Raw genomic sequence first — 14,529 nt, 5'->3', positions numbered from 1 at the left:
TATTTCTCGTCACGTTTGCTGAAGCTCCTAAACAACGCTTATGTCTAATTGTAATTTTAATTTTGCATACATATTGTACCATTCTGTGGTTCTCAGCAACAGTCGTCTCCTGTTACCATCAATTATTTAAAAAGTTATAAACAATTCTAAATAGGAACTTACCTACTTTTGAAAAAAAAATGAAATGAAATCTTTAAGTTTTATGTCCCACGGTTATGCCGGTTAGGCTAAAGGAGACGGTGATTATGAGAAATGAATGAAATGGTGGAATGAAGAAAGTGGGAGGAAACGGGAGAACCCCGATAAAACCCATGCACACGGTGTTACTTACTTTTGTGTACACGTAATATAAAATATACAGGGTGGCGCAAAAGTAGGTATACACCTCTGCATTGATCAAGTATAACATTCTAGTTTCTGAGTTTATTTGCTTCGGCTGTTCCAAGCTTAAGATGTAAGTAAAAACACATTAAGAACAAATAAAAAAAAAAAAACTAAGTCTACATGATGGATAACAATAAGAAATTATATAAAATGCAATGAGCTGATCAGTACGGTACTGTATACCTACTTTTGGGACACCTTGTATATTACTCTATTTTTTAAAACATATATTTTACACGTTGCATTTTTCAGCTTCTATTTGTTCAACGCCTTTGAAATCAAGATCAATCTGAACCTAAAGTTGGAATAGTTTGGCACCATGGAAGAAGGCTCATAGTCAGAACTTCCTTAAAGAAATAACTCAAAAGTTGGTTTCCAGACTAAAAACCAATTAACTGTGTGTAAAGTCAATATGATATATTCATGTAATCATGATTATCAAGGTTTTAAAACAAATTCAAAGAAAGATATATATATATATATATATATATATATATATATATATATATATATATATATATATATATATATATATATATATATATATATATATATATATATATAGTAATAACATTCATGGGACTAATGAGTTCCCTTCTCTTAGGTTCGGTCCTAGAAATGTTTCTTCCACGTTTCTTGATCTTCAGCTCCCTCTTTAATTCTTAATATTTTTTCTTCTATCTTTCTAATCATCAGTTAGTTGTGTTATTCTTCCTACTCCATGCTTTCCTTACATCTATCCTTCTATGATAGGGTGACCAAATCGTCAACTAGAAAAAACGGGACAACTTTTTACTTTTGGATAGGTTGCTCCCCTAAATATATATTTTTGCCTCTCCGTTCTCTTTTCCTCTCTCTCTCTCTCTCTCACACACACACAAAAAAGGGGCAAATTTAAACTTTTTCATTTTAAAACCTATTGAAAGGTTGTGAAATTAATTAAACAACAAATAACTATAAGCAACTAACAAAAAATGAAATTTTGAACACATTACTAAAATATATAAACCATTCATCAATATCTGTCCATCAACAAAATCTGTCACCGACAGAATTTATAACAAACTACTCTGAGCATCGGATTCCAACTCCCTTTATTTGATTTTTCTTGCTTTTAAACATTATTTCACTTACAACTAGTTTTCTTTTTACTTTCACTTTTATAGTGCTGTACTTTTCTTTCCCTTTCGTAAATGACAGTATGTTACATCTTAGTCAAATCACGGAAACACTGTACTGTACTGATGACAGTACCTCAGTCTTCCACCACCCGAAACAGAGAGTAAAAACAGTTTGTTTTTCATAAGACTTTCAACCCCTTGCACTGTTGTCTGCAGAGTGGGAGTCTTGGAGGGGGAGGCCTAGGAGGGAAAACAGTGCAGCCACCACATCCAATATCGCAAACGTCATAATGACATTGCTCAGTAATTAGACATATTCCAACATAATCACATAGCTTAGAAAATAATAACATTATTATTTTCTAAGCTATGTGATTAGAAAATAATAATATAAATTAGGAAATTTTAGATGGAAAGCTTTTTTTTGTACCTAATGTACGTAAATACGGAACATTTTGGCATCCCGGGAAAATTTTTCGGGACACCGGGAATGTTGTGAAAAAACGGGACAATCCCGTTTTTACGGGACGGTTGGTCACCCTATTCTATGACGATGTGAAGAAGACAATTTCTTTTCAAGACGTGCCGAGTCCAATTGGCCTTCCTACGAAGGATGCTGGCTAAAAGCATTCTTTTCTCTCTTACCGGTTTTAAAACATCTTCGTTTGTTACCCTCTGCATCCTTCTCCAGGGCCTCGGTGGCTCAGTGGTAGAGCGTTCACCTCTGGTGCGTGGGGTCCATAGGTTCGATCCCAGCTCGCGCCAAATGAACTTTGTGGTGGACAAACACCGTGTGCGTGGGTTTTCTCGGGGTTCTCCCGTTTCCTCCCACTTTCTTCATTCCACCATTTCATTCCTTTTCTCATCATCATCGTTTCCTTTAGAGTAGCTGGTACAAACGTGGGACGTAAAACTTAAAGATTTCATACATTCATATCTAGTGAGCCACAACATTGATCTATTATATAACTAAACACCAAATTTTCTATTACAATTCACAGAACGAGAGGGTAAACTAGCCTATAAAGTAAAACGTCTAGTTTTGTATCCGACTAGAGTCGTCTCTACCAGATGTGTAAAATGTGCATTTGCACGGGGCGGCAAAATCTTTCATAACCATATTATTAGGGATGCGCACGAGACGAGTCGAGACAGAATTTTCCTGACAAAATTCGAGTCGAGACACAGCCCTTCCAATAGAGAAGAATACATTTTTCGAGTCAAGACATCACTTTTACAGCACAATTTCGAGACGAGACAGCCTCAAATCTTGTTGGAAACTGTGACTGTGCAAAATAAAGGTGAAAATGAAATTCGAAAAATTTCATGTCAGCCACTTTATTAATATATATATATATATATATATATATATATATATATGCAAAAGAAAACATTACAAATGAGAATTTTTCCCGGCTGAGATTTTATATATCAATAGGAACAAACGTGAGCTAGTACATGGATAACAAGATTTGCAAATGTTATTATTTTCTTTAAAGTAAATTTTTATTAGTGAAATAGTCCAATTGTTATTATTTTATTTTTATAGTTGTCACATTCCCTTAATAGTCTTTGGCCGTTCTATTATGAAAGGTTATTACAGTTTACGTATGTTTGATCTTACCGGTCCTCTCCGCATGGTCTTTCGATGAGTCTCAAGTATTTTCACCAAATAGTCCATTCAATGCACCAAACACTCACATTTAGCACAACTCAGAAAACATTCACAATGCATTCATGTCCAGATCCTGCCGCTGAGGCGATTATGTCACTAATTATTTCACTACAGTCTATCACTCACATTATGTTGAAATTCGTATACAGATTCTGTCAATGAGACGTTTATATCACTAATTACTTTAGCATTGTCTTTCTAATTACTGTCACTGGTCGTATAGTACTCGCACACTATATTCCTCGTTTTATTAATGATTGCAAACTGATATATTGAGATTAAAGCTCGATATTGAATTATTACCATCTTTCCTCTGTATGTGTGTTTGCTTTATCCTTCACTAACTTAATATATTATTATTTAAAGAAGAGCAGACCCGACGAGATTGTATTTGTAGTGTTTACGCCTTTCTGAGTGCGAGTGCCTTTTCCCTCCCCTTTATTGTTCATGATGGGATAGCATGCTTGAAAATCGTGGCTTTAAAGATTTGTTCTTTCTGGAGAAAAGGGCGAGCAGTAAATGATGGCATGGCATAGGGCGGCAAATTGCCTAGGGCCGGCCCTGTATCCCACATTATGCTCTTTAGGCTGAAGAAAACGGATTAATAATGGAAGTGAATTATTATGGAATAATTTATGGAGTGACAATGTGGGAGGACACGTCTGAACATCCATAGACACGATATCACTTGGCCTGGGTTTGAACCAGGAACCTCGCACTACACGTGAACGCTCTACCACTGAACCAGAGTGCTTCCATAAATATATATATATATATATTGAACTCCGGTCGGTATAGTAAACGGGTATCTCTGGTATGGTTAACCGCATTTAATGCAATTAAATAGTTGTGTGGTTGGCCATAGCCCGGGCTGTAACTTCAGGAGGTTTTGATTTATAGTTTCAGTTCATAGTAATAGGAACTACTGTATATACAATATATATATATATATATATATATATATATATATATTGGGGGAACGGTAGCTCAGTGGTAGAGCGCTTACCTCTAGTGCGTGTGGACCCTAATTCGATCCCCAGCCAAGTAAGTTTGTGTTGGACAACATAGTGTCCGTGGGTTTTCTTGGGGGTACTCTTGTCTCCTTCCACTTCCTCATTCCATCAATTCTTCCATCATCATGCACACTTGCCTTAATCATCGTCTCCCTTAGCCTAAAGGATATAATCGCGGGACGTTAAACTGAAGAAAAATTTCATTTTAAACACCGGTATACTTGTCATTATCAATATCATTTTGAAACAGATTGTTCTGACGTTCTGTCAATATAGCAAACAGAACTTCATTCTTTTTAGAAAAGAAAATATATATTTTGTAAATGATCTGTTATTCTGTAATTTATGTACATGACTAGCGAAAAATTCTAATAAAGAAGAAAAACAATCTCTTCTGAGTTGGGATGGAAGTGTGAAGAGGAGAGAAATATTGAAAAGCATCAATGAAAAAACAGTTTTCTTCCTGTCTCACACGCACATATATATTATATATACACACAAATTTTTAATATATACAGCAAGGAAGATTAAAAATGACCAGGAGCCTTCTCCTCCTTCGTGCGCACCTCTTCAGAGAGCTGCGAGAAGTCGAAGTCTTCGTCCGAGCAACCGAACTATGAGGTATAGCGGCGGCAGTAGTTATTAGGTAGCCTCCGAGCAATTGGGAAGTTGTGGTATACGAAAATCGACCTTAACGCTTGGTTTTCGAAGCGCGCTCGCTGGCTTGCCGCACACTGCCAGCACAGAAGTCCCGAAGAGTTTGTTGGAAAAGTTGAGAAAATGAGAGGGGAAAGAGAGTGGGGAGAGTGCTGCATGTGAGTGTGTGTGTGTGTTTGTAGCGTGTCACACAGAACAGAGCGCCACAGCTAGTCACTCTTGCTCGAAGAGTTATTGTGAGCAGATCCCGAGAGTGTGGTGTTGTGGCAGTGGTGAGTCCGACGGACTCGTACGTGAAAGAAAAAAAAAAAAAAAAAAAAACTTGTTGGTCGTGAAGATCGAGATACAAAAAAGAAAAGTAACTTTACGTTCAAAGTCGTGACGTGTCATGCCTTTTACGCCGATGTGTCGTCATCACAATGAACAGACTTCACGGAAAAGTTACGCAAAGAGACCGAGGTTGGATTAATCATTGAAGAAAAGATACGTACAATTGTGCTGTGTCAGAATCTATACTACCTGTTCTTGAGGGAGAGGCGAGGATTATACGTGTAGTTTGGTGTGCGTGCGTTGGGATATATTAAAATTCTCGTAACATACAAAACTATATACATTTTAGAAACATATCAAACAGTGATTTGTTTTAGTCATTTTTTTTCTCAAAGTTCAACAAGTGGTTTGTGTGGATTTTTTTTTCTTTTTTCAAATTTTGCTGTGTTCGTCTATATATTATTCAAGTGCATTGTTTATTTCCTATTTTGTTCTTCGGTATATTGAAACAAACAGCTGACAGCCGGCGGAGGAGACACCGGCAACATTTACCGGCCGGTTCAGCGACACCCTCATCAAGTGCTTTCAAGTATATTTTTTTCTCAGTTTTTGGATTTAGTAAATTTGTGCTGCAAGTGTCTCGTTATTACTTTTGATATTTGGACAATTTGACAAAGTATTTGGATGATTTTGATAATCTAGGGAAACAAAGTCTGAAAGTTCCGAAAAAATAAAAACGAAGTAGTAGTGTTACTTGTGCTTTTCGCATAATTCACTGGAGGAAATTTTTAAAGTGTTTTTTGATGTTTTTGCTGCGGTGAACTTGATTTATATACAGAACAGTATGAAGTCTCTACGGACAGTTGTGCTAACTATCTCGTGTTTATGTGTATTCTCAGCAATTTTTGCCGAAGGTGAGTGATTAATTTTATATTTTATTATCAGTTCTTATTTTATTATAGCATGATCTATATTGCCATGGTGCTGAGCACAGATCTAATTTTTGTGTAAACATCATAGGCATAGCTAGGAGAAATGCGGGACTCTTAAAATAACGTTGGACTATAGGTATGGTTCTTTAAATTCTCAAAAGGGTCCATGTCCAACCCCCAGCAAAATATCCTGGTTACGCCAGTAGTACGTAAAGATGGTAGCACCGGGCCTTAGCGAGAAGGGTAATAGCAATAGGTTGGGTTTTCTTCCCCATATTGTAAATCCTGTTTCTTTATACCGGAGCTATGAATGGTTTATCTTTTTTTTTTTTTTTTTTAAGCGCTGGAGAAAGAGGTGGGAGGGGCTTCATATATTGTTTACGTCCTTTCTGAGTTTTATAGCGAGGGCCGGTTGCAAATGGAAACTTTATTTGAAATATGTAAATAATAATAAATGAACGATTTGTTTGTTCTTTCTGCTAGAGAAATTGCTATGTGTTTCATATGTAATGCATTTTTAGTTGAGATCGCGATAATGAGGGGTTGAACCGGAGCTACGTTTCGCAGTTTGTGGTCGATGTTCTGTTTGCCGGAGTTTCCCGCTTTTCCTTACCCAGAACATGCGGGAATTATTCCTTGCTGTGATATCCTTTTTCCTGGTTCTCGTGTGAATCATAGATAGAATTTTAATTATTATTGAAATCATTTTCTAGGCTAAGATAACGCTGTACTTATTGGATGAATTTTGTAACTCCGTTGTTACTTCTAACATTATTCTCGGTGGCAGGGTTCCAATCTATCTGTTTTACAACGGGGAGGACTTTTCCATTGTATTAAATGTGATATGTATGAAATTTGGGCGAAAAGAATTCCTGGCAAAGAAGGAGTTCTATGACAAGCCGGAAATTATTTGAGAGAGAGGGCAAATCTCCCGTTGATTCGAATACTGCTTAGTGATACATTTGTTATTATGATTATTCTTGTTATGTTAATTATTACCTGCTGACTCGTAATTTGAGTTCTACCTTTCTGGCCTTTCAAAGAGAATTGTCTTATTTGTAGGCGAACTAGGGGTTCTGCGGTTGAAGTTAGGCATATGGATGATTTGCTTTTATAGTATGTCAGTGCCGAGCCGCCCGGGCGCCGAAGTGAGGGGCGCAGGATTCGGGAGGAATAAGAAAAGGCATTAAAAAAAGAAAGGGATTGGAATATTTTAGATCACCAGCAGCATTTTTCAATCATGTTAGGAAAATGTATGTGCATATAAAACGGGAGGAAAAAATAATAAAAATGATAAAAAGTACTCAAGATCAAGGAGAAGCATGGTTTATTTTTAAAAGTTTCCTCACGCTTCGCGCCAACCATGGTGGCTCATCACCGCTGGTCTGTCGACCTTCCATATGTACGGGGGCGCTGATTTTCCACGGCACGGCATTGTAGTATATTATCGGTATAATCAGTAATTCTGTCCGAGATCTTAGGGGTGTACTTTCGCTTTCCCCCTCCGCACCCACGCTCTGATGGCGGCGTTATTTCAGATTTTGTTTAAGGGGATAAATTTATTCGCTGCGTGAAAAGGAAGTTTCACGTTTTTGGGTACCAGTAGTATGTTAGTATACAATTTATTAAAAGGATGTATCTGAAACTCAGGTAACATACCTTCCTGCTCTCCTCAAACTATGATCCTCCTCGCAGAGGGAATTTTTTTCGCATATATCCGGCATTTTTTCTGTTGACAGTCTAGAAATTAATTTCATGCAGTCAGTGATATTCCTCTCAATGCAGACGAAGTCAAATTCTTTTCCACATTTTGCGTCTATATTGTTCCCCTCCCCAGTTTTTAGTAATATTGTCTTCTGTAGATTTTAATCATTCTACCCTATAACTATTAAAGAAAAAAGTCATGGCACACTCTGACACCTGCACAAGCACATATTCGTATTTTTATTCTTATGGCAGATACATGATTTAACAAAGCCTGAGAAGTACTTCTGTTACAGTTCTGTATGGTCATTATAGTTTTATTTTTTAAGAAACCCGTCCATTCCCGTGGCGTAAGATATATTGGAGTAGAAAATAAGAGTAAACCTTATTGGAAAGGCTCAAAATGTTTCTTATTCTCTGCAAAGTTCAAAAGTTTCCAGGGGATTCTGCTCCCAAATATCCCGCCTCTTGGTCACGCCTCAATATTAGATATCTCTACTTTATATAGCACGTTGCATGATCTAAAGATTTACTTGGTATATGCCCCTATTTTTGTTTCTTCTTGGGTGTGGAACACAAGTAAAAATCAGCGGCACAACTCACTGAAGCCCCTGGACAAAGCGGCCCTATAATCACTGCTTGAAGCACTTATTGCTGAATATTACTCTGTTTTTCATTTTGTGTATGTAAGATTTGTACATTGTAATATTTGACATTACGAACAAACTTATTTTGATCCCTCCCCCATTGTTAAGATTCAAATGATAGTCTCATGTAGTTTTACATAGTCTAGCTACTGAAAAGCACGCTAAATTCAAAATCAACCTAGCAGAAGTCACTGAAACGGCGACGAAACCAATCATGAATATATCATTATGTTAATTATCAACACTACACGTAATATGTCTTCGTTGAAATCGGGAGATTTAGTAGGTCACGTTCATGGCCCCCAGAGGATAGGCCCCATTTGTGCCCTTAGGAGAGGAGACCCTGCCAACTGGAGAACCATGTATGCTGTTGAACAAAGTTATAGGCCTTCTTCCACAGCCACTACTCTTATTCGTCTCCAGAGTCCTGAAATGTCATCCTTCTCATTGTTGTCTTTCTTCTATATAAAAATACTGTCACGCAGTGTGGTTTCTCACGAAGACTGATCAAAATCTAGTATTTTTGAAAAGCAAAACGAGAAGATATAAGTGTGTTTGCACATGAGGCCTGCAATGTTGGTGGAAGCCCGGAGAAGCAGTTACCGGCGCTGAGACGCAGTTCAGGACGTGAAAGAGAGAAACATGAGTCCAGCTATCAACAACATATATCTTCTTGCCGTGTTGTATTTAAGAATGTTATGAGTTATATTTGGTGATACGTATTTAGATGGAGATCAGTACCCTACAATTTCCCACATTTTATTTTTATTTAATACAGGGAATTACCTATCTCAAAAAGGAACTGTACTAAAATGTTCTGAAGTTTTTTTTTCTTTCTTGAGAGACATGACAATAATAAGAATAATAAACCTAAAATAAAATAAAATGGAAACAACAAAACTCCAAGCACAAGAATGCACAACGACATGTCAAACTTGAGCCAACTACCGGCCACGTGTGCCATTGCTCTCGATAAAGCCGGCTCCGGCGGTAACGCCGACTTTGTTGGGGAGTTCTCCGGCAGCATTGTTGTCGCCGGCTGTTCTGTCGACAATGCCGGTACGTGTGTAAGCTCGCATTCGATTACATTGAAACTTAAGGATATCACCAGCATCGCCGGTATCGTGTACAAATGTACTGACTAAAGGTTAGAAGGAAAGAAACTGAGGCAACATTGATTTTCAGCAAGCAAGGATCATGAATTTGAGGTACCTACTACGTTCCAGAATTCACTCCAAATGGGTAAAAGCAAGTTTTCATGATGCGATCGCAAACAACAGAAGTCATTTCCAGTTTTGGGAAAAAATTAGAAATGTCCCTTGCCCTTTAAAACCGGAATTTTGAAAACATGCTGGATCACATGTCCACTTATTAGTAATCAGGAGCTTTTATACAGTTTTCATCGTTCTAATTTCACGGACTCGTGAGAGATACTATATTTTTTGCAATAATTCTGAGCACTTTACCCCCTTTACGGTGCAATACGCCCTTTAATCAAAATAGTGACTTGAAACGATGCTCAAGGCATGCAGTAAATAGGCATATGCTCCAAAATTCATTTCGAAGTTTTCAGTTGTCTTTCCGTAACGCAATCAGAAAAAAAGAATGAATAAAAAACAGACAACGTCGCTTCGATGCGGGGGGGGGGGGGAGAGAGCGAGAAACTATCTTTGGAGTTTTTCAATAACACTGGGACGCGTGTTCATATATTTTTAATGAGGAATTTATATGGCAAGTTTAATGTCCCTAGCTTTAGGAATTTATATGGTACTCAATTCTGGGCAAAACTTTTGAATTCCCTTTATCTCCCTGAACCTACTAAAAAAAAAAGTCCGTGGAGGACTAAGTGAATAAATAAAGGGAAATACTTATATTATTGAAATTGATCAGTTTTCCCTCTTTGCGAGCGGAATTTTCAGAAACTCGGAAATGCATGGCTTTTAAGTAAAAGAGTAATCGAATTTCTGATCCCCAACTTCAGCAAATTCCTACATTCGCATCTTTTCTGATTAAACAAAGGGAAATTTGAGTATGTTAGGAATATCCGTGGCTTTTCCCCTTCCAAGTGGAATTTTCACAGTCTGAAACACACATTATATTTTCTTTTAATGGGAATTTTCGAACACTCTTAAACGGGTGATACTTTATTTTTAATGAAAAGTTGAAGAGTTCATATGCCTAGTTTCATGTCTAAGTTCCGGTTAGTCGTGAGATTTTTTTTTTTTTTTTTTAAGTTTACGTTCTAAAGAATATGTATTTCTATAAATCCTTATCTCATGCTTTCGTGAGAAAAAGCATTATTCTGGCCAAATTTCAAGGTTTTACCAATACTTATATAGCCTGGCGATGATGTATCACTTCTACTCTATTACCGAATAGTACAGCTTATATTATTGCTAAATATATTACCACATTTGAGAAGAATTTAAATTGAATATTCTTCGCAAAATAGAGAGACAATCAGCTGCCGCACAGACCAAAAAAATTTTGTTGTTGATTGTACTTACCTTTCGAAACGCTTCACTCTGCAGCCAGATAACTGTGTTTCCATTAAGTAGTTTATCTCGTCCGTGCTAAAGCAAAGGTTCGAAGGTAAAAGCGATAAGATAAGCGAGGTATTCAGCCATCATTAGGCCCCACCCATGTTGAAACTATGATATATTCTGAGGCGCACATATTCGTTCGTGATATGTTGGATGTGCTTTTTCAAAACTGAATAAAGAAAGGAAAAGAAAGCTTTATGAAATATATCTACAAGATTTTCATTTATTTTTATAGTTTTGAAGATTGACAGTGTTTTTTTTTTTTTTTTTTTTTAATTATTTATTCATTTTAAACCGCAGCGAATAGCATAGCTAATCAGTTATATAGACTTTTTGTGAACACTTGCTCTAGAAGGAAAGAGACGTTTGCTTAGAATAAAGCCATTTATCTTATAAGCAGTGATAGCATGCTACTCTTATCAAGCGGATGTTTACTTATAGATACGTGCTGAAAGCTGGTAAAAGACTACAAATTTGCTTATAGGGGGGGTGCAGTGCTCAGGGTCTCGGATTTACTTTCAGGTGAGAGAGAACCTTGAAAGTTGGAAAAGGAATCACGGTGGTTCCTGAATTGTATATCCTTGTCTCATATAGGATGCTGAAAAGGATGCGAGTTTGAGATTTCCCTAATATAGGGACATTTCATAAGTAGACTTAGCAAAAAGGTAAAAGGGGATATTTTCGATAGAACGTAAAATTCCAGGGAAATTCTCGCGCTGGCTGATTAACCAACATAATTCTTTGTTTTTCAGATATGAACCAATACAATAGTAATAGTGTGTTTGTGTGTTGTGTTTCTGTGTGTTCGTTTGTTAAAAATAAAATCAGTTTAACGTCCCACGATTATACCAATTAGGCTAAGGGAGAAGTAAGAAGCAAATGAACGAAAGAAACGTGGTTGGAACTTCCTTTAATATAGCTATGAGCTTATCACACATATTCTGGCATAGGAATTGGACACTTAACAAGCTAGTGAAAATTTGATATGTAAAGGGGAAATTTTTGTCAGTCCAGGGAAATTTTCTTACGGAAACATACGAACAATGTTACGGGAGAAGGCAAAGTACTCGAGATCTCGAAACCATTTATCTAGGCTTATTCGAGAAGGAGTGGAGTCGTGACGTCATTCGAATTTTTAGGTGCGAGGACTGGTATCCTGGTCCTGTAATCATCTCATGTAGGCGAGATAGTGTGGTGGGGAGCGGTCTATGAGGGTTGATCTTGCATGATGGTGTGTGTAATCGCTAACTGCACCGGGTTCCAGATCCGGTTGTGGTTCGGAGCCCACATTACTAGTAACTACTACTAAACTTTGTACTAACTCAAACTTTATAGTGGTAATTCCTAAACTTCGTAACCTCAGTGATGCATAAAGGATGTAAAAGACACAAACAAACAAACTGAAGTTTTGGGACGGCTTTGTAAAATATATAGCCGTGTGTAATGGAATGGAAACCGAACCGAAAGGAGGTAGGGGAGAAAGGTTGTTGGGTAGGTTTAAAAATATGTAATACATTCTTTATGGTTTATCTTTCCCGCTGGTCAAGCTATTAGTGCGCTCGACTTTGATCTACGTGGTTCTGGTTTCAGTTCCCAGTGGGGAGCGTTGAACAAATGTGGTTGTAGGTTGGATTTCGCCTACGCTTCAGAGTGGTGTAGGGGTGCGTCTCATATAGCTTCGGTGCTCTAAAGTAGATACTATATTTGAGGCAAACAAACAACATTTTAGGGATGGAGGTGTTAACAGTTAAGGGAATGGGCACTTTAATGTGGCTCCATTATCCAAAGCTTAGCATTCATTTCATAAGATTTTCAGCAACTTCTTACGTATTATAAAGAACTGGATCTTTGGGTATTGTTGTGGGTGATGAAATTTTTGGTTCGAGATTTTTCTCTTTCTAATTAGATTTGCATTTCTGGACTTCGCTATTGGTTTGAACTTCTGGTCTCGTAATTATTAAGAGGAGCAGTGGCACAAATGAGTCCTACACTTTGAGGGGGGAGGGTAAGACCGTTCTTCTCTGTTTTATTGATCAAAATATTTATGAAGTTGTAAACCAATGCTGTGGAAGATCAGGAGAGCAAAGTTGTTTTAAACATTGGGAAACGGGCAGATTTGAGACTTATTCTGGGGAAACATAGATTTATCTTACTTTCCTTCGTGGCAGATGGACACAAATAATCACATTTCTTCCCCCAGAAGTAAATTTCAAATTGGAATATTGGGGGGGCAGTCCCCTCCAGTTCCAAGATTGGAAAGGACATGTCCCCTCATGCCCCCGGGATTTGCGCCAGTGATGAGGAGACTAAGGCAAATTCTATAAACGTAATGGATGCCCATTTGAGGAAAGGAATGAACGTTAATTGGAGGCAGGAAGAGTGTAAGCAACGATGCAAATGGAACGACCGGGATTAAGTGTACGTTCGGCTTAAAGAGTGGTGAGCCTGGTACCGGTACCTCCTAATTGTGAAAGCTCCGTCGTGGCTCTGTGGTAAGCGTGTGAGACCTGGGTTCATTACCAATGAGAGCGAGCTCATGTGGTTCGAACCTCATGTTAAGTTGTAGGTCCACGTCTGGTATAGCCTCAGTACTGGAAGGGATGCCAAACACTAAAATCAGCCAAACAATCTCATTATTGTTAGCCGAACACTACATAATGTATTGCTGGAGTCATACGATCCATGCTGATGGTACGTATATTGCATAATAATTATATGACTAAAAAGATGGAGAAGGGGTTAGAAATATGTTACATGATACAAGTTATTAAAATTGTGCGTGGGGACAAAGGTCGCAATTACTAACGCTAGTCTGTAAATAAACCTACGCGTAGTTTTCTTTCAAAGAGTTCTCCACATTGTTCTAAAATAAAGAATAGTGATTGTTGTCGGCTTAGTTTCTTTTTACCAAAGTTTCTGTAGAAAGAGGAAACCGCATAACTTTTTTTTGTTTGTTTCATTGCCTTTACTTTTGTTTCTTTATGTTTATTTGGCGCAGCGGCTTTTTTAATCTTCCTTTTAGTAGCGCCACAGCTACTGTATATTGTTAACAAATAACGCGAGTTTTGTTTCTCGTATGCTGTTTCTCTTTTTTATATAAAGCAACTTATTAATAAAATATGTGTTCTTTATTTATTTATTCTCTGGGCTGTAGACCTACAGTCAGTGCATACAGAATACGATTTTGTGTGTTAAGACGAATACATGAATCAACATTAAAACTCAAAAATTCATGTATTAAAAAGTTTAGAATGCATGAATCAAAAGTAATAGATTGAAAATTATAATAATAATAATAAAAAGCTAAATGAGTTTGCGTTCCTGTGTTTCGTACCGGAAACTCAGGTGTAATCCTTGATAGTAGAATATGTTGTTAGAACAAGTAAAAAGTAGGTCCACGTTTTATATAAGCTCGGTGCTGAAAAGAGAGAAACTGCAGACAGATACAGTAGCGTGTCGTGAGGGGGAAGGGGAGCGGAGTGACGGCACCGGGCGCCGAAGTTAGGGGGCGCAAAATTCGGGAGGAAAATTTACTTGGAGTATTTTATAGTATGTACTTAAATCATCTTCCTGCTTTAGGGAG

General features: G+C 37.5%; 1 protein-coding gene across 3 annotated transcripts in view; it reads left to right on the top strand.

Annotated features, from left to right (window-relative positions):
* The first annotated feature begins 4,937 nt into the window (after positions 1-4,937).
* The window catches only part of shg (DE-cadherin), a 361,574-nt gene continuing 351,982 nt past the window's right edge, over positions 4,938-14,529 (top strand). For 2 of the 3 annotated variants that reach the window (XM_081764491.1, XM_081764483.1), the window contains exon 1: positions 4,939-6,034. In XM_081764491.1, coding sequence (XP_081620617.1) covers positions 5,965-6,034 — 70 coding nt within the window. In that variant the 5' untranslated portion in view covers positions 4,939-5,964. Of the gene's footprint in view, positions 6,035-14,529 lie in introns of all 3 variants that reach the window. The other variant, XM_081764474.1, reaches the window with a different exon arrangement.

The sequence above is a fragment of the Thermobia domestica genome, chromosome 1 (genome assembly GCF_964235325.1).
Source record: "Thermobia domestica chromosome 1, izTheDome1.hap1.1, whole genome shotgun sequence".
NCBI lineage: Eukaryota > Metazoa > Arthropoda > Insecta > Zygentoma > Lepismatidae > Thermobia > Thermobia domestica.
The sequence above is the reverse complement of the archived record's forward strand: the minus strand, read 5'-3'. Positions and strand labels throughout refer to the sequence as shown.